This window comes from Moschus berezovskii, chromosome 17 (genome assembly GCF_049115385.1).
Source record: "Moschus berezovskii isolate FMDL1 chromosome 17, NW_MosBer_1.0, whole genome shotgun sequence".
Lineage (NCBI taxonomy): Eukaryota > Metazoa > Chordata > Mammalia > Artiodactyla > Moschidae > Moschus > Moschus berezovskii.
The window spans coordinates 64,139,569-64,165,724 of record NC_142476.1 but is presented as its reverse complement, the minus strand read 5'-3'; the positions used below and the strand labels follow the sequence as shown (position 1 = coordinate 64,165,724).

At 38.5% G+C, this 26,156-nt stretch overlaps 1 protein-coding gene across 2 annotated transcripts in view; it reads left to right on the top strand.

The window, feature by feature from the left end:
• DNAH14 (dynein axonemal heavy chain 14) overlaps positions 1 to 26,156 on the top strand; it is a 398,894-nt gene that overhangs the window by 205,314 nt on the left and 167,424 nt on the right. The window contains exons 32-35 of one of the 2 annotated variants that reach the window (XM_088845532.1): positions 11,456 to 11,659; positions 18,605 to 18,698; positions 21,809 to 22,017; positions 23,401 to 23,653. In XM_088845532.1, the coding sequence (XP_088701658.1) occupies positions 11,456 to 11,659; positions 18,605 to 18,698; positions 21,809 to 22,017; positions 23,401 to 23,653 (760 nt within the window). The remainder of the gene's footprint in view (positions 1 to 11,455; positions 11,660 to 18,604; positions 18,699 to 21,808; positions 22,018 to 23,400; positions 23,654 to 26,156) is intronic. The other variant, XM_088845531.1, reaches the window with a different exon arrangement.

The window sequence follows — 26,156 nt, the reverse complement described above, 5'->3', positions numbered from 1 at the left end:
TGAAAGATCTTCAAATGACTATAATTTTTTCTCTTTTCTAATATTTATATATTTTTATCTTATTGCATTGAGTAACTCTCCAAGACAATGCTAACTGTCATACTTTGTTCCTTACATTATCTAAAATGCAATTGTTATGTCTGTATTTAATATGATTTTGCTCTCAGTCAATGATGGGTATTATTGGAAATTACCTTTTAGTCTCATTACATTTCAGTTTTTGACTCCTAGAATTTATGAAATGATTTCTCAGCATGTATTTTTAATATTTTATCTGGTTAATTTATTTTTTTATAATTTATTTATTTTAATTGGAGGCTAATTACTTTACATTATTGTATTGGTTTTGCCATACATTGACATGAATCTGCCCCAGGTGTACATGTGTTCCCAATCTTGAACCCCCCCTCCCACCTCCCTCTTATCTGGTTAATTTATAACTTATCTTGATAGACTTACTAATGTTGAATCATCCTTATATACCTAGAATAACTCCTACCTTTTCAGGACATATTTTTATTCAGTATAAATTAGACTCCAATAAATAGTATGTATTTTACTTATCTTACTTAAAGATTCATTGTTGGTAATGTAGTCCAAAAGTCTAAGAAATTCAGGTTCTCAATTATGTGGATTCTTTCAGTGTGCAATATCCTGCTTCAAAATCATTCGTGTGGCAGCTCATAATTCTTTATCCATTATCAATAACTTAATTCTCAAGCAATTATTATAATAAGTAATAGATAAATTATCACATCAATAATAAAAATAAATTAAAATATTTCTGCAGTACTAAATATGGAGCAAATACTGGTGAAAACACCTTTACTTGAATTATCTCATTCAGTCCTTACAACTCAGTGCAGAAATTTGTTTTATTAAAAATATTTTTTATATTGCAAAAGAAATATGTACCATTATGAGAAATTTATAACAACTGCAAACACTTTGTTGTATTTCTTTTCATTATATTTTAAACTAAATATATTTATAGATAACTGAAATAGTACTATGTATAAATGATTTCAAATTTTCTAATGTTGGCTTTTTCACCTAATGTTATATGCTGGGAATTAACCCCCTGTCATTAAAAACTTCTTGCAACATCATTCCAATAAGTATATTCTGTATATATGACTATGTGTGTGCATGTCTGCTAAGTCTCTTCAGTTATGTCCAATTCTTTTGTGACTCTATGGACTGTAGGCCACCAGGCTCTTCTGTCCATGTTATTTTCCAGGCAAGAATACTGGAGTGGGTTGCCATGCCCTCCTCCAGGGGATCTTCCTAACCCAGGATTCAAATGCACATCTCATATCTCCTGCACTGGCAGGCTGGTTCTTTACCACTAGTGCCACTGGGAAGCCTACCTATGACTGTTGTTTTTCTGTTGTTCAGTCACTAAGTCGTGTGACTTCTTGTGACCCCATGGACTGCAGCATGGCAAGCTTTCCTGTCCTTCACTGTCTTCTGGAGTTTGCTCAAACTCATGTCCATTGAGTCAGTGATGCTATATAGCCATCTCATCCTCTGCCACCCTCTTTTCCTTTTGCCTTCAGTCTTTTCCATCACCAGGGTCTTTTCCAGTGAGTTGGCTGTTCCCATTCGGTGGCCAAAGTTTTGGAGCTTCAGCTTCAGCATCAGTCCTTGCAATGAATATTCATGATCAATTTCCTTTTGGAATGATTGGTTTGATCTCCTTGCAATCTAAGGAACTTACAAGAGTCTTCTGCAACACCACATTTAGAAAGCATCAGTTTTTCGGCGCTCAACCTTCTTTATGGTTCAACTCTCACATCCGTACATGACTGCTGGAAAAACAATAGCTTTGACTGTATGGACCTTTGTTGGCAAACTAATGTCTTTGGTTTTTAATATGCTGTCTAGGTTTGTCATCAGACTTCCCAGTTGGTGCCAGTGGTAAAGAACCTGCCTGTCAATGAAGGAGATTTAAGAGATGTGGGTTCAATCCCTGGGTTGGGAAAGTCTTCTGGAGAAAGGCATGGCAACCCACTCAAATATTCTTGTCTGGAGAATTCCACGGACAGAGGAGTCTGAAGGGCTACAGTCCATAGGGTCGCAAAGAGTTGGACATGACTGAAGCGACTTAGCACGCACACATGTACTAGTTTTGTCATAGGTTTCCAAACCTGAGTCTCTCCTGCTTTACGAGTGTATTCTTTACTATCTGAGTCACCAGGAAAGCACTGTGTATGACTATACTATAATTTAGTTTATTTAATGATTCTTTCATGTTTAATATTTTATATATGCTGCTGCTGCTGCTGCAAAGTCGCTTCAGTAATGTCCGACTCTGTGCCACCCCATAGACGGCAGCCCACCAGTCTCCTCTGTCCCTGGGATCCTCCAGGCAAGAATACTGGTGTGGGCTGCCATTTCCTTCTCCAGTGCATGCATGCATGCTAAGTCAGTTCAGTCATGTCTGACTCTGTGTGACCCCATGGACAGCAGCCCACCAGGCTCCTCTGTCCACAGGATTCTCTAGGCAAGAATACTGCAGTAGGTTGCCATTTCCTTCTCTATTTTATATATGAGGGTTTTAAAATATAATAAAAATATTTAGACTAATGGCAAGATCTTAGGTAATAGAATTGTTTTGATCCTCCTCCTAGATTCAAAACTTTTCCTAATTGATCTGTTCAGGACCTTTTCTTTATTTATTTTAGTTCAGTTTACTTTATTTCATTATCTTCACTTCTTTTCCCTCTTCATCATAGGAAACTTCTATAATGCTTGTACTAGATGCCCTTATGTATGTTTGTATTGTTGTGGCTCAGATGGTAAAGAATCGCCAGCAATGCCGGAGACCTGGGTTGGATCCCTGGGTCAGGAAGATCCCCTGGAGAAAGGCACGGCAACCCACTCCAGTATTCTTGCCTGGAGAATTCCATGGATAGAGGAGCCTGGTGGACTACAGTCCATGGAGTCTGAAAGAGTCAGATAAAACCGAAAACTAAGCACACAAACATATCCTTTAAAAAATGTCTGTACCTCAAGTTGGAGTGTTCTGTGGTGGGTATAAATTCATCATGCACTGCAAAGTAAAATTCAAGTGAATTTCATATATCATGTAATTAACCATTTTAAGATGTACAATTTCAATATCATTTAGTGCATTCAGAACATTGTGCAATTACCACCTCACTCTGGTTTCAGATTTTCCAGAAGAACACCCATTACCCATTAAGAAATCACTCCCCATTACCTTTTCTCTCCATTCTCTGGAAACCACTGGTTGACTTTCTGTCTGTATAGATTTGTGTATTCAGATTCAGTTTAGTTCAGTTCAGTAGCTCAGTCATGTCTGACTCCTTGCGACCCCATGTACTGAAGCACACCGGGCCTCCCTGTCCATCACCAACTCCTGGAATTTACTCAAACTCATGTCCATTGAGTTGGTGATGCCATCCAACAATCTCATTCTCTGTCATCCCGTTCTCCGCCCGCCTTCAATCTTTCCCAGCATCAGGGTTTTTTCAAATGAGTCAGTTCTTCGCATCAGGTGGCCAAAATATTGGAGCTTCAGCTTCATCATCAGTCCTTCCAATGAATATTCAGGACTGATTTCCTTTAAGATGGACTGGTTGGATATCCTAGCTGTCCAAGGGACTCTCAAGGGTCTTCTCCAACATCATAGTTCAAAAGCATCAATTCTTCTGCGCTCACATCCATACATGACTAATGGAAAGACCATAGCCTTTACTAGACAGACCTTTGTTGGCAAAATAATGTCTCTGTTTTTTAATATGCTGTCTAGATTGGTCATAGCTTTTCTTCCAAGGAGGAAGCATCTTTTAATTTCATGACTGCAGTCACCATCTGCAGTGACTTTGGAGCTCCAAAATATAAAGTCTTCCACTGTTTCCCCATCTGTTTGCCATGAAATGATGGGACCAGATGCCATGATCTTGGTTTTCTGAATGTTGAGTTGTAAGCCAACTTTTTCACTCTCCTATTTCACTTTCATCAAGAGGCTCTTTAGTTCTTCTTCATCTTCTGCCATAAGGTTGGTGTCATCTGCATATCTGAAGTTATTGATATTTCTCCCTGCAATCTTGATTCCAGCTTGTGCTTCATCCAGCCCAGTGTTTCTCATGACATACTCTGCATATAAGTTAAATAAGCAGGGTGACAATATACTGCCTTGGTGTCCTCCTTTCCCAATTTGGAACCAGTCGGTTGTTCCATGTCCAGTTTTAACTGTTGCTTCCTGACCTGCATACAGATTTCTCAAGAGGCAGGTCAGGTGCTCTGGTATTCCCATCTCTTTCAGAATTTTCCACAGTTTATTGTGATCCACACAGTCAAAGGCTTTGGTATAATCAATAAAGCAGAAATAGATGTTTTTCTGGGACTGTCTTGCTTTTTTGATGATCCAGCAGATGTTGGCAATTTGATCTCTGGTTCCTCTGCCTTTTCTAAAACCAACTTGAACATCTGGAAGTTCACGGTTCACGTATTGCTGAAGCCTGGCTTGGAGAATTTTGAGCATGACTTTGCTACCGTGTGAGATGAGTGCATTGTGCAGTAGTCTGAGCGTTTTTTGGCATTGCCTCTCTTTGGGATTGGAATGCAAATTGACCTTTTCCAGTTCTGTGGCCCCTGCTGAGTTTTCCAAATTTGCTGGCATATTGAGTACAGCACTTTCACTGCATCATCTTTTAGGATTTGAAATAGCTCAACTGGAATTCCATCACCTCCACTAGCTTTGTTCGTAGTGATGCTTCCTAAGGCCCACTTGACTTCACATTCCAGGATGTCTGGCTCGAGTGATCACACCATCGTGATTATCTGGGTCATGAAGATCTTTTTGTACAGTTCTTCTGTGTATTCTTGCCACCTCTTCTTAATATCTTCTGCTTCTGTTAGGTCAGTCCATTTCTGTACTTTATTGAGCCCATCTTTGCATGAAATGTTCCCTTGGTATCTCTAATTTTCTTGAAGAGATCTCTTGTCTTTCCTATTCTGTTGTTTTCCTCTATTTCTTTGCATTGATTGTTGAGGAAGGCTTTCTTACCTCTCCTTGCTATTCTTTGGAACTCTGCATTCAAATGGGTATATCTTTCCTTTTCTCCTTTGCTTTTTGCTTCTCTTCTTTTCACAGCTATTTGTAAGGCCTCCTCAGACATCCATTTTTCTTTTTTGCATTTCTTTTTCTTGGGGACGGTCTTGATCCCTGTCTCCTGCACAATGTCATGAACCTCGGTCCATAGTTCATCAGGCAGTCTGTCTATCAGATCTAGTCCCTTAAATCTATTTCTCACTTCCACTGTGTAATCATAAGGGATTTGATTTAGGTCATACCTGAATAGTCCAGTGGTTTTCCTCACTTTCTTCAACTTAAGTCTGAATTTGGCAATAAGGAGTTCATGATCTGAGCCACAGTCAGCTCCTGGTCTTGTTTTTGCTGACTGTATAGAGCTTCTCCATCTTTGGCCGCAAAGAATATAATCAATCTGATTTTGATGTTGACCATCTGGTGATGTCCATGTGTAGAGTCTTCTCTTGTGTTGGTGGAAGAGGGTGTTTGCTATGACCAGTGCATTCCCTTGGCAAAACTCTATTAGCCTTTGCCCTGCTTCATCTGGTTATTCAGATTATTTCATATAAAAGGAATCATGTGATATGAGACCTCTTATGTCTGTGTGCTTTCACATATGATTTTGAGGTTCATCCAAGATGTAGCATGTATCAGTACTTCATTCTACTTTATGGCTGAGTAATATTCCATTATATGGAATATTTGTTTATCCATTCATTACAGTTTGTTTATCTGTTCACCCCTTGATGGATATTTGTGTGAGTTCAGTTTGCCAGTGCTTCATAGTCTGTAGTTTTCTTTTCTTGTATCTTTGTCTGGGTTTGGAATCAGCATATGTAGCTGGCCTCAAAGAATGTGTTAGAACCTGGTCCCTCCTTTTTATTTTTGGCTTTGATGTTAATGCTTCTTTAAATATTTTGTCAAGCTCATCTAACATCAAGGTTTGGACTTTACTTTTTAGGAGGTTTTTGATTACTGATGGACTTCCCTGGTGGCTGATGGTAAAGCATCTGCCCACAATGCGGGAGACCCGGGTTCGATCCTTGGGGCAGGAAGATCCTCTGGAGAAGGAAATGGCAACCCATTCAGTACTCTTGCCTGGAAAATCCCATGGATGGAGGAGCCTGGTAGGCTACAGTCCATGGGGTCGCAAAGAGTTGGACACGATTGAGCAACTTCACTTGATTACTGATTCAATCTCTTTTCTGGTTATAGATCTGTTGAGATTTTCTATTTCTTCTTGAGTCAGGTTTAGTTGTCTTCTGTGTTTCTAGGAATTTGCCTGTTTCATCTAGATTATATAATATGTTGGCACACAATTGTTCATAATGTTTTCTTATAATCCTTTAAATCTGCAACGATTAGTAATGTCCATGCTTTTATTTCTGTTATTTGTTTTCTATTTGCAGTCTAGTTAAAAGTTTGTCCATTGCGTTGATCTTTTCAAGCAACCAGCTTTTGGTCATATTGGTTCTCTATTGTTTTTCTATTCTCTGATTATCAATTCTCTGATCATTATTTCCTTCTTCTTCAGTTCAGTTCAGTTCAGTCGCTCAGTCGTGTCCGACTCTCTGCGACCCCATGAATCACACATGCCAGGCCTCCCTGTCCATCACCAACTCCCGGAGTTCACTCAAACTCATGTCCATCGAGTCGGTGATGCCATCCAGCCATCTCATTCTCTGTCGTCCCCTTCTCCTCCTGCCCCCAATCTCTCCCAGCATCAGAGTCTTTTCCAGTGAGTCAACTCGTCTCATGAGGTGGCCAAAGTATTGGAGTTTCAGCTTCAGCATCAGTCTTTCCAATGAACACCCAGGATTGATCTCCTTTAGAATGGACTGGTTGGATCTCCTTGCAGTCCAAGGGACTCTCAAGAGTCTTCTCCAACACCACAGTTCAAAAGCATTAATTCTTCGGCGATCAGCTTTCTTCACAATCCAACTCTCACATCCATACATGACCACTGGAAAAACTGTAGCTTTGACTAGACGGACCTTGGTTGGCAAAGTAATGTCTCTGCCTTTTAATATGCTATCTAGGTTGGTCATAACTTTCCTTCCAAGGAGTAAGCGTCTTTTAATTTCATGGCTGCAATCAGCATCCGCAATGATTTTGGAGCCCCCAAAAATAAAGTCTGACACTGTTTCCACTGTTTCCCCATCTATTTCCCATGAAGTGATGGACCAGATGCCATGATCTTCATTTTCTGAATGTTGAGCTTCAAACCAACCTTTTCACTCTCCTCTTTCACTTTCATCAAGAGGCTTTTGAGTTCCTCTTCACTTTCTGCCATAAGGGTGGTGTCATCTGCATATCTGAGGTGATTGATATTTCTCCCGGCAATCTTGATTCCAGCTCGTGCTTCTTCCAGCCCAGCGTTCCTCATGATGTATTCTGCATATAAGTTAAATAAGCAGGGTGACAATATACAACCTTGACGTACTCCTTTTCCTATTTGGAACCAGTCTGTTGTTCCATGTCCAGTTCTAACTGTTGCTTCCTGACCTGCATACAGGTTTCTCAAGAGGCAGGTCAGGTGGTCTGGTATTCCCATCTCTTTCAGAATTTTCCACAGTTTATGGTGATCCACACAGTCAAAGGCTTTGGCATAGTCAATGAAGCAGAAATAGATGTTTTTCTGGAACTCTCTCCGTGCTTTTCTTTTCCTACTTCCTTACAGTTTAAATTAGACTGTTGATTTGAGGTCTTTTTTCTCTTTAATGTGGGTGTTTATAGCTGTACTTTTTCTTCTTTGCATTAATTTCACTGTATTCCATATGTGTTGGTATGTTGTGTTTTCATTTTCATTCATCTCAATTCCCTATTTCTTCTTTGACTCATTGGTTGTTTAGGAGTATATTTTTAAATTTCTATGTATTGGAAAACTTTCCAACTTTTGTTATTGATTTCTGTTTTTATTCATTTGCAGTTGGAGAAGAATATTTAGAATATTGATTTAAATATTCTAAAATGCATTGAGAGTTGTTTATGACCTCACACCAGGTAATTTCAATAGTCCTATCCTCAAATTTGCTGATTCTTTTTCATGGCTGCTCAAATCAACTGATTACCTCTGCTGTAGGGTGGCTCAGTGGTAAAGAATCTGCCTGCCACTGCAGGAGACACAGGTTTAATCCCTGAGTGGGGAAGATCCCCTGGAGGAGGAAATGGCAACCCACTCCAGTACTCTTGCCTGGAGAATCTCCATGGACAAAGGAGCCTGGCGGGCTACTGTCCATGGGGTCGCAAAGAGTAGGACACGACTGACTTCATACATACCTCATTTTATTTTCAGCTCTGTAATTTCTATCTGGTTTCTTTTTATAATTTCTGTTTACTTATATTCCCTACTTTTTCTCATATCATTTTACTCATTTCCTTTAGTTTTTTGGCTATGATTTTCTTCATCTCTTTGAGTATGTTTCCTACTGTTTAAATCCATTTTTTATCATGTTCAATATCTAAGCTTCCTCAGGGATGTTTTCTGTTTATTACTTTGGATGGACAGGTTTTCCTGTTTCTTTGTATTCCTTGTGATTTTTTTTTTTTTTTTATTGTTGAAAACTGAGCGTTCGTATAAAGAGCCACATTTCTCAGGCTTTACAGACTTGCTGTCTGCTGGGATAGTTCTTCACTGATCTGAGCCTAAGGATCAGCCTGAGATGAAAGTATAAGTCTTTTCACTGTTTTTCTCCCCCCTGGGGCTGCATCTCTACTGGGTCTGCATCTGACTTTCACAATTCCCTTGTATATGCAGCTGCTTTTGAATGTTTTAATCTCAAATATTCTTACCTTAGCTTCTCCCTAGAGCCTTAGATGGTCTGTTGTATGTCTTGATCTGAAATTTCTTATTTTAGGCTTCTGTGGGTCTGTAGCCTTCTTGCAACTTTAGCAAGAAGTGCCTGCCACTCTTCCTGCTTGAAATGCATAATAGTGACACAGACATCTGTTATTCCAGTAGCCACCAGACAGATTGTGTATGTGTGTGTTCAGTCGCTAAGTCGTGTCCACCTTTTTGCAACCAACCCCATGAACTGCAGCACACCAGGCTTCTCTGTCCTTCACTATCTCCTGGAGTTTGCTCAGATTCATGTCCATTGATTCAGTGCTGCTATGTAACTATCTCATCGTCTGCCTTCTCCTTCTCCTTTTGCCTTCAATCTTTCCCAGCATCAGGGAAATTAGAATGCTGTAAATAAAGTCTGAGTACCAATTATGACCTGAAGCTTAAAACTATATCTACTCTTCCTGACTTCTATATCCAACTCTGACTCCAGACAAAACACATCCTAGCTCAAATATTGTTTGTGTTCCTGGATGAGGCATAATGGGATTTTTTTTAATGGAAAGTTTTTTTTTAATTGAAATATAATTGATTTACAGTTCTGTTAGTTACAGGTGGACAGCATTGATTCAGTTATATATGTGTGTGTGTGAGTATGTGTGTGTGTATATATTCTTTTTTTACATTCTCTTCCACTATAGGTTGTTACAAGATACTTATTTCCCTGTGCTATATAGTAAGTCCTTGTTGGTTATTGTATATACAGTGAAAGTGTTAGTCACTTAGTAATGTCCAACTCCTTGCTACCCCATGGACTATAGCCCACCATGCTTCTCTGTTTATGGGATTTTCCAGGCAAGAATACTGGAGTCGGTTGCCATTCCCTTCTCTAGGGAATCTTCCCAACCTGGGGATTGAACCCAGGTCTCCTGCATCACAGGCAGATTCTTTACTGCCTGAGCCACCAGGAAGTCCTTTATATATAGCAGTGTGTATATTTTAATCCCAAAGTCCTTATCCCTGCCCCCCTTTCCTAGTTGGGAACCATAAGTTTTTTTCTATATCTATGAATCTATTTCTGTTTTGTAAATAAGTTCATTTGTATCATGTTTTAAGCTTCCATATATAAACAATATCATATCATATCATTTGTCTTTCTCTGACTTCCTTAACTTAATATGACAATCTCTAGGTCCATCTCTGTTGCTGCAAATGATGTTATTTTATTCTTTTTATGGCTGAGTATATCTATATAATATATAGTAGTATATATATTATATATACTGAATATATAGTTATATTTCATTGTATATATATATGTATATATGAAATAGAAAATGTTCATTTTTTATTGCTGCTATAACTAATAACCACAATGACAGGGATTAAAACTACACTCATTTATTATTTTCCGGTTCTGGGGGTCAGAAGTCCAGTGTGGGTCTCACTGGGCCATGATCCAGATGTCAGCAGGCTGAGTTCCTTTCTGGAGGCTCTAGGGAAGAACTCGTTCCCTTGTGCATTCAGGTGTTGGCATAAATAAGTAGCTCCCATTTCCTTGCTGTCTGTCAGCAGGAAGCTGCCCTTACCTTCTAGAGGCCTCTCTCAGATCTTTGCACACTGTCTGTACCTCTAGATCCTTCTGTACTGCCCTGTTTCTGATTTGCTCCCTTGCTTTCTCTTCCAATTTTAACTCATGCAATTAGATTGAACTCACTTGCTGCTAAGTCACTTCAGTCGTGTCCGACTCTGTGCGACCCCATAGACGGCAGCCCACCAGGCTCCACCATCCCTGGGACTCTCCAGGCAAGAACACTGGAGTGGGTTGCCATTTCCTTCTCCAATGTGTGAAAGTGAAAAGTGAAAGTGAAGTCGCTCAGTCTTGTCCAACTAGTAGCGACCCCATGGACTGCAGCCCACCAGGCTCCTCTGTCCATGGGATTTGGATAATCAAGATAATTTTCCCATCTCCAGATATGTCCCTTCATTACATCTACAAAGTCCATGTAGAAGCATGATAGGTTTTTTTTTTCCCCATTCTTTTCCTAGGGATTCATTTGTGTATCTGTGAAAGTTGCTCAGTCGTGTCCAACTTTCTGCGGCCCCATGGACTGTAGTCTGCCAGGCTTCTCTGTCCATGGAATTCTCCAGGCCAGAATACTGGAGTGGGTAGCCGATCCCTTCTCCAGGGGATCTTCCCGACCCAGGGATCAAAACCAGGTCTCCCGCACTGCAGGCAGATTCATTACCATCTGAGCCACCAGGAAAGCCCAAGAATACTGGAGTGGATAACCTATCCCTTCTCTAGCAGAACTTCCTTACCAAGAAATCAAACCAGGGTCTCCTGCATTGCAGGTGGATTCTTCACCAGCTGAGCTACCAAGAAAGCCTCATTTGTAGTATTCGTAATTTTAAAAAATTATTATTTGGATATAATGGCTAATTTTAATAAGTCAATTTTTACTATTTCTTGCAAAGTGCTACCTTTATAAAGAATCCTTCTTTCAAGTGAAAGATCTCTCCTGAAACCTCTAGTAGGAATGATGCAAAAAAATTAGACAATTGTTCTATAGTCAGTGTCTTTAAAAATCACACTGGATTTTTCTCAGATTTCAGGAAGAAGAGGAAAAATAGATATTTGTATTTTAAATCCAAAGTGTATCACTCTCAGTGAACTATATGGACATCTGGATCCTAATACTATGGAATGGGCTGATGGATTATTATCAGCAACAATTCGGAATTACGTATATTTAAACACTACAAAATACTCAAACAGAAACAGTGAATCAAAAATCTCAGATTCCACTAATGTAAGTTCAGTATGAAACGTTTATTTTGTTTCACTATTATAGATTATTTCATTGTTTATCTAATGTTTGATATCAAAGTTTCATTAGATACTTACTAGCGTAAATTTTAAAATTATTATGATCAGTTTAAAAAAGGGAAAAGTAATGAGCTATTAAAAAACAGAAAATATACCGTGTGGATTCGGGGGGGTTTTAATTAATTTTTCTTGGAATATAGTTGCTTTACGATGTTGTGTTAGTTTCTGCTGTACAGCAATGTGAATCAGTTATACGTATAAATACATTGCCTTGTTTTTAGATTTCTTCCCGTTTAGCTCACCCAGAGCACTGAGTAGAGTTCCCTGTGCTGTACATTAGGTTCTCATTAGTTATCTCTTTATACACAGTAGTGTATATATGTCAATTCCAGTCTCCCAATTCATGCCACCCATCCATTCCCTCCTTGGTATCTATAAGTTTGTTCTCTACATCTGTAACTTTATTTTTGTTTTGTAGATAAGTTCATTTTGCACTCTGTTTTTTAGAATCCACATGTAAGCAATATCGTATATTTGTCTTTCTCTTTCTGATATAACTTCACTCAGTATGACAATCTCTAGGTCCATCCATGTTGCTGCAGATGGTATTTTTTATGGCTGAGTAAGAAATGGCAACCCACTCCAGTGTTCCTGCCTGGAGAATCCCAGGGACGGGGGAGCCTGTTTGGCTGCCGTCTATGGGGTTGCACAGAGTCGGCCATGACTGAAGTGACTTAGCAGCAGTAGCAGCAATATTCCATTGTATATATGTACCATATCTTTCTTTATCCGTTCCTCTGTTGACGGACATTTAGGTTGCTTCCATGTTCTGGCTATTAGAAATAGTGCTGCAATAAATATTGGAGTGCATGTATCTTTTTGAATTATGGTTTTCTCCAAGTATATGCCCACGAGAGGGATTGCTGGGTCATATGGTAGTTTTATTTTTAGTTTTTTAAGAAACTCCATACTGGTCTCCATAGTGACTGTACCAATTTATATTCCCATTGTATACATGTACCATTGTGTTTTAAAATGATTAATAAATGATAAAATGAAGTTAAAGATATTTGCTTTTAAAGAAAAACACAGTGGATTAAGCGTAAGTAGAGGATAACCTAATGATCCCAGCACCACCAATATAACTTCCAAACTAATGAGATTCAAAAATACTTCAGTAAAAAGTGTAAACAAAATTCATCAAAGAATAAAAATAGCAAAAAAAACTCTGTTTATATTCTCATTAGTAATAAGTAGAGATTAGTAGTGAATTTCATTTACTATATACTATATTTACCCTATCTGTGTGTGTGTGTGTGTGTGTTAGTTGCTTAGTCGTGTCCAACTGTTTGCAACCCCATAGACTGCAGCCCACCAGGCCCCTCTGTCCGTGGGATTCTCCAGGCAAGAACACTGGAGTGGGTTGCCATTTCCTTCTCCAAAAGGAACTATAGAAAGAAAGAAAGTGAAGTCGCTCAGTTGTGTCTGACGCTTTGCGACCCCATGAATTATAGCCTACCAGATGATGCTGTAAAGGTGCTGCACTCAATATGCCAGCAAATTTGGAAAACTCAGCAGTGGCCACAGGACTGGAAAAGGTCAGTCTTCATTCCAATCCCAAAGAAAGGGAATGCCAAAGAATGCTCAAACTACCGCACAATTTCACTCATCTCACACACTAGTAAAGTCATGCTCAAAATTCTCCAAGCCAGGCTTCAGCAATATGTGAACCGTGAACTTCCAGATGTTCAAGCACGTTTTAGAAAAGGCAGAGGAACCAGAGATCAAATTGCCAACATCTGCTGGATCATGGAGAAAGCAAGAGAGTTCCAGAAAAGCATCTATTTCTGCTTCATTGACTATGCCAAAGCCTTTGACTGTGTGGATCACAATAAACTGTGGAACATTCTGAAAGAGATGGGAATACCAGACCACCTGACCTGCCTCTTGAGAAACCTGTATGCAGGTCAGGAAGCAACAGATAGAACTGTACATGGAACAACAGATTGGTTCCAAATAGGAAAAGGAGTACGTCAAGGTTGTATATTGTCACCCTGCTTATTTAACTTATATGCAGAATACATCATGAGGAACGCTGGGCTGGAAGAAGCACAAGCTGGAATCCAGATTGCTGGGAGAAATATCAATCACCTCAGATATGCAGATGACACCACCCTTATGGCAGAAAGTGAAGAGGAACTAAAGAGCCTCTTGATGAAAGTGAAAGAGGAGAGTGAAAAGGTTAGTTTGAAGCTCAACATTCAGAAAATGAAGATCATGGCATCTGGTCCCATCACTTCATGGGAAATAGATGGGGAAACAGTGGAAACAGTGTCAGACTTTATTTTTTGGGGCTCCAAAATCACTGCAGATGCTGATTGCAGCCATGAAATTAAAAGATGCTTACTCCTTGGAAGGAAAGTTATGACCAACCTAGATAGCATATTAAAAAGCAGAGACATTACTTTGCCAACCAAGGTCCATATAGTCAAGGCTATGGTTTTTCCCGTGGTCATGTGTGGATGTGAGAGTTGGACTGTGAAGAAAGCTGATCGCTGAAGAATTGATGCTTTTGAACTGTGGTGCTGGAGAAGACTCTTGAGAGTCCCTTGGACTGCAAGATCCAACCAGTCCATTCTAAAGGAGATTGGTCCTGGGTGTTCATTGGAAGGACTGATGCTAAAGCTGAAACTCCAATATTTTGGCCACTTCATGCGACGAGTTGACTCACTGGAAAAGAGTCTGATGCTAGGAGGGATTGGAGGTGGGAGGAGACAGGGACGACAGAGAATGAGATGGCTGGATGGCATCACCAACTCGATGGACATGAGTTTGAGTGAACTCCGGGAGTTGGTGATGGACAGGGAGGCCTGGCGTGCTGTGATTCATGGGGTCGCAGAGAGTCGGACACGACTGAGCGACTGAACTGAACTGAGGCTCCTCCATCCATGGAATTCTCCAGGCAAGAGTACTGGAGTGGGTTGCCATTTCCTTCTCCATATTCACGCTATACTAAAGTGTAATAACAAAAAAGATAATATTTGAACTAATATTCCATAATTATAAGGTTGTAAAGTAGAGATTCATACATGTCTGGTGGTAGTTTTGGAAATACATATTGACATTTTCAACTTGTCATTTTGTTTGATTTAGAAATCTATACCTAGTAATTTGTCCTAAGGAAATAAAATGTTGTTGTATTATGGCAGTTTTCACACTGATGTGAGAATGGTGTGTTTAAAAGAATTAAAAATGTATTTGTCATCTGTGCTATACTTATTTTTGACAATCAATGGAAATAAGTTTACAATATATTCTTTTGTACATTCTAACTTTTCAGTAACACCTTTCCCTATTCTAATATTATTGTTATATCACCGGTTGCTTAATAATAAACATAATAAACCTTTTAAAATTTTCATCTGTGTATTAATATAATTTATTTTGGTGTGTGTATTTAACCTAATTTTTTCCCAAATGTAAAATTGTTCTGACACAATTGAATAATTCATCTCATTCCCACTGTTGTTGTTAGAAAAGATGCTAAATATGATTTAAATATTCTTAATTTATTGTTATTTGTTTTGTGGTCTAAATGTAATCTGTCTTGGATAAAGTTTCATGTGCACTTGAAAAGAATTCTGCTGTTGTGGGATGAAATAGTCTCTATATATCTATTAAATCCATTAGTCTAATGTATCACTTAAGGCCAATATTTTTCTACTGGGCTTACTTGATGGCTCAGCTGGTAAAGAATGCACCTGCAAAGCAGGAGGGAGAAGGCAAAGGCACCCCACTCCAGTACTCTTGCCTGGAAAATCCCATGGATGGAGGAGCCTGATAGGCTGCGGTCCATGGGGTCACTGAGTTGGACACAACTGGGCAAGTTCACTTTCACTTTTCACTTTCATGCATTGGAGAAGAAAATGGCAACCCACTCCAGTGTTCTTGCCTGGAGAATCCCAGGGACGGGGGAACCTGGTGGACTGACATCTGTGGGGTCGCACAGAGTTGGACACAACTGAAGTGACTTAGCAGCAGCAGCAGCAAAGCAGGAGACACAGGAGACAGCGATTCTATCCCTAGGTTGGCAAAATCCCATGGAGGAGGAAAAAGGCAACTCACTCCAATGTTCTTGACTGAAAATTCCCCCAGACAGAGGAGCCTGCGGGCTACTGTCCAAAGGGTTGCAAAGAGTCAGACATGACTGAGCGACTAGACACACACACACAACACATTTTCCTATTGATTTTCTGTCTAAATGATCTGTCCATTGAAGAGGTTGAGTGTCAAACTATCGCATTACTGCCAGTTTCTCTCTTTACATTTGTTATCACTTGCTTTATGTTGGTGCTCCTATGTTGGGTGCATATATATTTACAATTACTGTATCTTCTTGTTGGTTTGATTATCTATCTTTTAATTAGTGAGTTTTAAGAATTTTTAAAAATATATTCGGGGTATAAGTCCCTTATCAAATTCCTTGCTTGTGTGCTAAGTTGCTTCAGTCATGTCCAACTCTTTGCAACCCTATGGATTGTAGCCCACCAGGCTTCTCTGTCCATGAGATCCTCCAGGCAAGAATACTGGAGTGAGTGGCCATGTTCTCCTCCAGGTGATCTTCCCAACTCAGGGATCAAACCCAGGTCTCCTGCATTGCAGGCAGATTCTTTACCGCAGTTCAGTTCAGTTCAGTTCAGTGGCTCAGTCCTGTCCGACTCTCTGCGACCCCATGAATCACAGCACGCCAGGCCTCCCTGTCCAGCAGAGACACCGGGAAAGCCCCATCAAATTCCTTATACAATTAACAAATTATTTTTTCCCTTTCTGTGAGTCTTTTTAGTTTCTTGATGGTATCATTTGAAACACAAAAGTTTTTAACTGTGATAAATCCAATCTATTTTTCTTTTATCACTTGTCCTTTTGGTATCATATCTTAAGAAAACTTTGCATGATTCAGAGTCAAAAGACTTTCTCTCATTTTATTCTAAGATTTTTATAACTTTTTTATATTTAAATCTTTGGTCTGTGTTGAATTAATTTTTGTGTATGGTGTAAAGAAGTAAAAAGAAAAGATTGTACTCAAGTCCTGAAAAAATTTAAAAATAGTAAGGCACTCACACAGAAATGGAAATAAATAGAAATAATAGAGAAATGGAAATAAATAGAAGCATATTCAACATAGATAGGAATTTAGTATGCAGCTAAAGTAATAATTCCAATCAGCAGGAAAAGCATTTTTTATTTAATCCACTGTCTACATAATTTTCCATTTTACTGTGTGAAAATAGAAAGACTTTTACCTCACTCCCTACACAGAAATAAAACTCCAGATGAATTAATTAATCTAAATTAATTAATATAAAGTAAAATAATTAAAATATAATTCAGAGACATATTTTCAGAGTTAGGAAATAATTAATATTGGAACCCAAAAATTATAAATCAAAAGATAAAAGCATTTGACTGCAAATATAAATGAGAAAATATTTTTTCAGTGATTGCAACAAGCAACATTAAAACAAACCACAGCCTGGAAGAAAATATTTACAGTATATATTATAAGTAATGAGTTAATATTCCTAATATAAAAAAAGAACTTAAAGATGAATAAGAAATGGTTAGGCAACTAAATAAGGAAATGAGGAAAGGTTATGAGTATAAAATTGATAGAAAAATAAAAATTACTAATAGACACAAGTAAAGATGTTCAGCCTAAGCATCAGACAAAAAAGAATAAAAAGTATGACAATGATAGACACATTTTTTTCTCATCAAATTTTCAATACTTAAGAATATTGAAAGCTAAAACATTCAGTGTTAACAAAGATGTGAAGAAACAAACATTCTTTAGTCTCATTGATGGAGTATTATTGCCACAAACTTTCAGAAAGAATTTTAGTTGTTATTGTTAGTCGCTAAGTCATGTCCGACTGAAATCTAGTAGAATTTATTAAAGTTTAAAATATATAATGTTGGACCCACAATTTCACATTTAAAAAAATCTATCTGGGGGGAAAAAAATAGAGTAGAGCATAATGTCTTATCTACAGGGATGATAATTGCAGACTTTTGTAATAGGAAAAATAATTGGAAATGGCCTTGGACTTATTTTTCTTCTTCCCAATGAGACTTGGGAATTAGAAGCACCTGACTATTATTTGTTGCATTGCTAAGACCTGATTGAAATATGGTGCTCACCCCAATGTTTGGTCTCTCTCTTCAGAACCCTTACTGTGCCCCAGCACAGCTCTTGAGTTTGGTCTTCTCTTTCTCTACACTTGGTGGTAAAGGAAGCCAGTGCCAGTCAACTGATGGTATAATACTTAGCCTCACTGGGGAGATAAATAGGACATTCCCCGCACCCACCGCACCCCAAGATAATGAAGATCAGAATTCCTGAGATTGACGTGATAACAACCTGTATTTGAATCACCTAGGGAGTACATTAAAAATGGAAATCTTGGGCTCCATCTCAACCCTATTCAATCTGAATCTCCAAAGTTGTGGTGTTAGAATTTAATAACCCTGCAGGTAATTCTTATGTCCCTTAAAATATAAAAACTCCATCATGAAGGAAGGTCTAAGAAAAATATACACCAAAATGTCAACTGTCTTTTTTTTTTAACAGATGGTGGCAGTTCAGAGAACTTATTCTTTATTCTCTGAGCTTTGCTGTAGTACTTGAATATTATAAAAATATGTACTATCTTTATGAAAATAACAACTAAAATAAAAGAATTTTCTGAAAGAAAATGACCAGTAGTCATAATTCAATTCCATTATACTGTGCTGGTTACATGTTGGCCTTTCAGCTGCAAAACCTCTTATATTTTTATTACTCAAAAAAGTGTGTCGACATATAGACCATTTGAGTACAAAAGTATGATCAAATAAAAGTTTAAACAATATTGATTACATATTTTAGGTTTTCAAGCTTGATTTCTCTGATGCAGCAGATTCTGATTATCATATTTTTGAGAAGGAGATGGAGAAAGATATTAAAATTTCAGAAAGTCAAAGTAAGTATTATTAATAAATTCAGTAAAGATTATTGATTAACATAGAAAAAAACTGAACCAGCATGAGCTCTATTTACGTTTTTTTAATTAATTTATTTTAATTAGAGGCTAATTACTTCACAATATTGTATTGGTTTTGCCATACATTGACATGAATCCGCCCCGGGTGTACATGTGTTCAACATCTTGAACCCCCATATCATCCCTCTGGTTCATCCCAGTACACCAACCACGAGCATCCTATATCATGCATCGAACCTGGACTGGTGATTTGTTTCACATAAGATAATATACATGTTTCAATGCCATTCTCCCAAATCATCCCACCCTCACCCTCTCCCACAGAGTCCAAAAGACTGTTCTATACATTGTGTCTCTTTTGCTATCTTGTATACAGGGTTATCGTTACCATCTTTCTAAATTCCATATATGTGTGTTAGTATACTGTTCTGTTCCATCCCATTCCATCACTCAGTCGTGTCCGACTCTTTGCGACCCCGTGTGTTGGTATTTTATTTCTGGCTTACTTCACTCTGTATAATAGGCTCCAGTTTCATCCACCTCATTAGAACTGATTCAAATGCATTCTTTTTAATGGCTGAGTAATACTCCATTGTGTATATGTACCAAAGCTTTCTTATCCATTCATCTGCAGATGGACATCTAGGTTGCTTCCATGTCCTGGTTATTATAAACAGTGCTGCGATGAACATTGGAGTACATGTGTCTCTTTCAGTTCTGGTTTCCTCGGTGTGTATGCCCAGGAATGCGATTGCTGGGTCGTATGGCAGTTCTATTTCCAGTTTTTTAAGAAATCTCCACACTGTTCTCCATAGTGGCTGTACTAGTTTGCATTCCCACCAACAGTGTAAGAGGGTTCCCTTTTCTCCACACCCTCTCCAGCATTTACTGCTTGTAGACTTTTGGATAGCAGCCATTCTGACTGGTGTGAAATGGTACCTCATTGTGGTTTTGATATGCATTTCTCTGATTATGAGTGATGTTGAGCATCTTTTCATGTGTTTGTTAGCCATCTGAATGTTTTCCTTGGAGAAATGTCTGTTTAGTTCTTTGGCCCATTTTTTGATTGGGTCGTTTATTTTTCTGGAATTGAGCTGCAGGAGCTGCTTGTATAATTTTGAGATTAATTCTTTGTCAGTTGCTTCATTTGCTATTATTTTCTCCCATTCTGAAGGCTGTCTTTTCACCTTGCTTATAGTTTCCTTTGCTGTGCAGAAGCTTTTAATATTAATTAGGTCCCATTTGTTTATTTTTGCTTTTATTTCCAATATTCTGGGAGGTGGGTCATGGAGGACCCTGCTGTGATTTATGTCAGAGAATGTTTTGCCTATGTTATCCTCTAGGGGTTTTATAGTTTCTGGTCTTAAATTTAGATCTTTACCCAAAGTAATTTATAGGTTCAATGCAATCCGTATCAAGCTACCAATGCTATTTTTCACACAGTTAGAATAAATAATTTCACAATTTGTATGGAAATACAAAAAACCTCAAATAGCCAAAGCAATCTTGAAGAAGAAGAATGGAACTGGGGGAATCAACCTGCCGGACTTCAGGCTCTACTACAAAGCCACAGTCATCGAGACAGTATGCTACTGGCATAAAGACAGAAATATAGATCAATGGAACAAAATAGAAAGCCCAGAGATAAATCCATGCACCTATGGACACCTTATCTTTGACAAGGGAAGCAAGAATATTCAATGGAGAAAAGACAATCTCTTTAACAAGTGGTGCTAGGAAAACTGGTCAACCACTTGTAAAAGAATGAAACTAGAACACTCCCTAACACCATACACAAAAATAAACTCAAAATGGATTAAAGATCTATATGTAAGACCAGAAACTATTTACGTCTTTAAAAACATTTTTGATGAGTGATATTTTTCCTTGTACCATTATTTTTTCCTCATGTGTTTGTTTAAAACTTGTATATATTAGTGAACATATATAATTATATATATCAATACTAGCACTTACATAGCCCATTCATTTTACAAATGACCATTAATATCTCACAAGAACCAAGTAGATACTAAAGGTAGGAATAAATATCGGATTAGAAGTAGCAGTGGCAACCTACAATAGTATTTTCAGACAATCTAAACATTCCTAGGCCAAATCATACAACCCAAGCATATTCATCTAAAATGAATTGTATACCCATTATCTGCCAGTTTGCTATGTGCTAGGGGTACAGAGAGTATACATGAAAATATCCCTGCTCCAAAAGAGCCAACAGTCTACTGTAGAAGCCCCAGTCTTGGCTTTCTCTACTCCATGTTGAATGTCATATCAACATATCCACCAGTAGTATATTTACGTTCCTGACTTTGAAAGAGATTTCTGCTATTGTTTCTACATTTTTAGGATTCCTGAATTTTGTGTATCAGTTTTGGTATTCAGTGTGGGAGAGTACAATGATTGAGCATAATATTTATTTCATCAGGTTTTGAGACATTCCCCAAGGCAGTTATCTCAGCCCAAGGCAGGCTGTCTGTATCCCAGCTCTACTCTCCTGTTCTTCTGGGATGCTTTTGTATTTCAGGTGTTTAACTATTTTTTTAATCTCTATAATGATCCATGTATCCTGACCAATAGATTTTCTAACATTGTGGAGCAATGTGCTGGGTATAGAGTGTACAAAGTGAAGAAAATGAGTTCCCCAAGTGAAATACTCTTAACATCCTTCTACTTGATTTTTTCTTCAAAGGACATGCTATTTCCCTTTATTTCCCAGAGGCAACATATCCAAAAAATATTCCTGGGTTGAAAGGGGAAACAGACCATATTGTAATGGAAAAACTAGATTCATGGATCTTTCTCTAACTCAAATTTTAAGGGTTAATTATACAATTCAGAAAACTAAGAATACCAAAACAATGTTTAAAGTATTGCTAAGTATGTGTTATGAATATTCACAATTAATATATATGAGACTCTTTTAAGAACATTCATTCTAGGGTTTTCTAGGATATCATTCTTCATCTTAATTAGAAAGTATTTTCTGATTAAAAGAGAAAATTAGCAAGATTATAAGGAGAGGAGAGTGAGGTTTTTCTCAATTACATTACAAATATTTTTCTTTCCAGACTTTGATTGGCAGTGGATTGTCTTAGACGGTCCAGTGGATAGCTTCTGGGTAGAAAATCTAAATTCTATGCTAGATGACACTAGGACGCTGTGCTTAGCAAACAGTGAGAGAATAACTTTGACTAGTAAAATCAGAGTGATCTTTGAAGTGGACAGTCTAGCTCAAGCTAGTCCTGCTATTGTCAGCCGATGTGCAATGGTCTATATGGTAAGTTTCTAATACAAATTTGTTAACAAAGAAAATTTATTATTTAGTCATTATCTGCAGCATTTTATGTTTGTTTTGTTTCCTCTGGATTCAGCAGGGCTATCCTCAGTTCAGTTCAGTTCAGTTCAGTTGCTCAGTCGTGTCCGACTCTTTGCAACCCCATGAATCACAGCACGCCAGGCCTCCCTGTCCATCACCAATTCCCGGAGTTCACTCAAACTCATGTCCATCGAGTCGGTGATGGCATCCAGCCATCTCATTCTCTGTCGTCCCCTTCTCCTCCGGCCCCCAATCCCTCCCAGCATCAGAGTCTTTTCCAGTGAGTCAACTCATCACGAGGTGGCCAAAGTATTGGAGTTTCAGCTTTAGCATCAGTCCTTCCAATGAACACCCAGGATTGATCTCCTCTAGAATGGACTGGTTGGATCTCCTTGTAGTTACAAAATTTTATGTCCCCTGGTGGGCTGCCGTCTATGGGGTTGCACAGAGTCAGACACGACTGAAGCGACTTAGCAGCAGCAGCACCAAAGACTCCTAACCCAGCAGTAAATACGAATGTTAATTACTACTGTTACTAATATGCTTAGTCAGTCCACTCAGTAATTGGAATGTCAGTATTTTCCAAAACCATGCGTAAGTAGTGCTTTCAATAGGTTAAGTTACTTGATAGGAATTATTTTTCCAATCAAGGAACGTTTGCCCTTAAGTCTTTTCATGCCCACTCCATGATTCTTGCATTCATTCTCAGTCACTTCAGTCGTGTCCAACTCTGTGCAACCCTATGGACTGTAGCCCACCAGGCTCCTCTGTCCATGGGATTCTCCAGGTAAGAATACTGGAGTGGTTGCCACGCCCTCCTCCAGGCGATCTTCCCGGCCGAGTCTCCTGAGTCTCCTGCATTGACAAGCAGTTTCTTTACCCACTGAGTCACTTGGGAAGCCCCTCCATGGCTCTCAGGACTTATGAAATGCATTATCAATGCAGTGGTAAGGAATAGAAGATACAGCAAAGAATGAATGTTCCCTACACATGAAATTAATTATTAGCCATGATTAGCCCTATGTTCTACTCTCCTTAGCTCAGTGTAACCACTAAACTAGACTGCTGATTTTCTGGGTAAGCAGCTCCTCTTACCACGTGTGCCTAGCATCAACACAGCTCCCTACACATAATCCTCCAGTTGCTTGTTGTTGTGTAGGATTATGGTTAAAATCAGGAAGAGTAATTCTTTAAGGTGTTTTTGATCACTTGCCCTTTAATGAATGCTGATTCTAAACCATTATTTGGTAGGGGCAGTAGTGAAATCAAGTGATAGTAAGAAAGTAGGTGGTCACTGTAATTTTATTTATTTACATTAAATTACCTTGTGCTTTCTATTATTAGAATCCTGTTGATCTGGGATGGGAGCCTTATGTTAAGTCATGGCTTCTGAAAAATTCTAAAATTATGAATAAATCAGAAGTGGATTGTCTTGAGTTCATGATTAAAAGTAGTGTCACAGATGGACTACAGTTTATAAAGAAACATCAGAAATTTCAGCCATTTCCTGTACAAGACATAACAATTGTTACAACTCTCTGCAGAATTCTTGATGCATTCTTCGAATTCATGAGTAAAACTGGAATCTTTGAACTACGTGAGTTTTTGCCCCTAAGTCATATCAGTGATATTATATCTTAGTCAATATCAGTTATTTATCAACCTTCTATTTCGTTATAAAAGAAAGAAAGGAAAGCCAAAAGTTTTCAGTCCATTTGAACCAAGAGCAGGCTTGCACATGGAACAAATTAAGAATCATTTATAAAAGAGTATATCAATAAATTGATACCATCTATAAGTGCTGAAGGGTAACAAGAAAAAATAGAATAAGGAACCTTGTAGGTCTCTATCAGGGGATAATAGTTTTTATTATGTTTTAAAGAGTCTCAGAGATAAAAATAGTGGGGGGAAAAATGGTCCAAAATCCTAGGTGTAAGCTGTAATCATACAAAAACATATACATGGAAAGTAGTAAAATATATGTAAGAAGAAATAAAAAAATTCAGAAAACTGTATAGCATTATGGCTAAAGACATGGTCTCTGGAGTCAGAATGCCTACATTCAAATACTGGTTCTATCTGGTTCCTGTGAAAGTCACTCAGTCATGTCTGACTCTTTGCGACCCCGTGAACTATACAGTCCATTGAAATCTCCAGGCCAGAATACTGGAGTAGGTACCCTTTTCCTTCTCCTGGGGACTTTCCCCACCCAGGGATCGAACCCAGGTCTCCCACAGTGCAGGTGGATTCTTAACCAGCTGAGCCACCAGAAAAGCCATATTTGGCTCCTGATGAGATGGCAAATTAACACAAAACCCCAACCCAGTTAGGATCTATTGAATTAAAGAAATTGTGAGAAATCCCTGGGGTGACACGATGGCTAAGGTTCCTGTGAGGGCAAACAGAAACCCTGAACAGAAGAGAACTAAATACTGTCATGAGTGGGAGACAAACTGGAGAATATTTAGGTTTTCTCTTTCCCCTTCTCTTCATGGTTCTGAATGGGCTATTGTTCTTCTCTTTGCCAGTTAGCAAATCACAGCATAACTAGAAGCAGCAGTAGGCAAGGAAGCAGAGATGATTCTCAAAGAGTTATTAAGATGGTTAGTATAATATAGTATCTCTAGGAACAAAATATATGGGCAACAAGTTAGGTCCATTAGTTTGTGTTATAAGAAGTTAAGGATGAATGACCAGAAGGCTGAGGGTAGCTGCCTCAGTAAAAAGTCATGATCCCTTGCTCATTTCCAAACCTGACATGGCTTTCAGGCACAGAACTCACTGAATAAAGGAAGCTGGGACCCTCTGCACAATCATGGAAAGTAGTTACAAAATAGTTACTAGTCCTTCTCCGAAGGGAACTGCAACCATTTTCTTGAGTGACTAGGGAGAAAGGAAAAAAACATTTTGGGGGTTGGCCAAAAAGTTTGTTCTGTTTTTTCTGCGCTTAATTATTTTTTAACTTAATTAAAATTTTTTTGTTAGATTGTACTGTATGTATGTACAGCTGTCATAAGAGCATGGATTTTTTAAAAAAACATCAAAATTAGTGAATTTTTGTGTAGCCATTTAATACTCTGGTTTCTCTTCAGATCATATAAATCTTTAAGCCTTTTTGTGTGTGTAACCATTTTAATATTGAAGAAGGAAGAAAAAAGAAACATTTTTGGCACATTTGTTGTTCAGTTGTTCAGTCATGTCTGACTCTTTGCGACCTTGTGAACTATAGCATGCCAGGCTTCCCTGTCATTTACTATCACTTTCACTTTTCACTTTCACACATTGGAGAAGGAAATGGCAACCCACTCCAGTGTTCTTGCCTGGAGAATCCCAGGGACGGGGGAGCCTGGTGGGCTTCCGTCTATGGGGTCACACAGAGTCGGACACGACTGTAGTGACTTAGCAGCAGCAGCAGCAGCAGTTATGTCCATTGAGTCGGTGATGTCATCCAACCATCTCATCCTTTGTCACCCCTTCTACCGAAGTCCCCACTTCAGCTGAGTCCAGGGATACCCTCAGGATGAGTGGCGTCGGCGAGAAAAGGAAGAAAACAAAGCAAGTCGAGTCTTGGTTGAGTGCTGAATCAAGACCATTTTATTTTTTTACATCAGTGTTTATATACCCTAAACTAGTACAGTTCTAAAGGGGGGCAGTGAACAAAATCAGCTTAACATTACGTCAGTTTGCCCTTTACAAAACCAGAATGCTTTCCGCATACTTCTCTGTTTACTAGAGTCTTTTTTATAGTAGATATTAATACATTATCTTCTGGCCTTGAGGCCTATTAACATCTCATGACCTTTTCTTACAAGCTAGGTGAATGCAAAGCTGATTTTTGTAAGCTATTCTTATTTTTCCACTTGCCTTGTGCTAAACAGAAAAGTTATAATCTCATAGGGTAAAGGTTCAGCAGGTTGCAGCATATTAGAAATTTAACACAATGGTCAGTTCTTTTTAGTTACTACACACAGACTCTGCGGCTCCGGTGAGGCAGCCTCTGCCTAGCATTCCTGGTTAAAAGCCTCAGTTGTCTTATGGTTTCTACACTAGGGCTAAACTCTTATTATTCTAAATTCTAACTATAGTAACAACAATTTCTA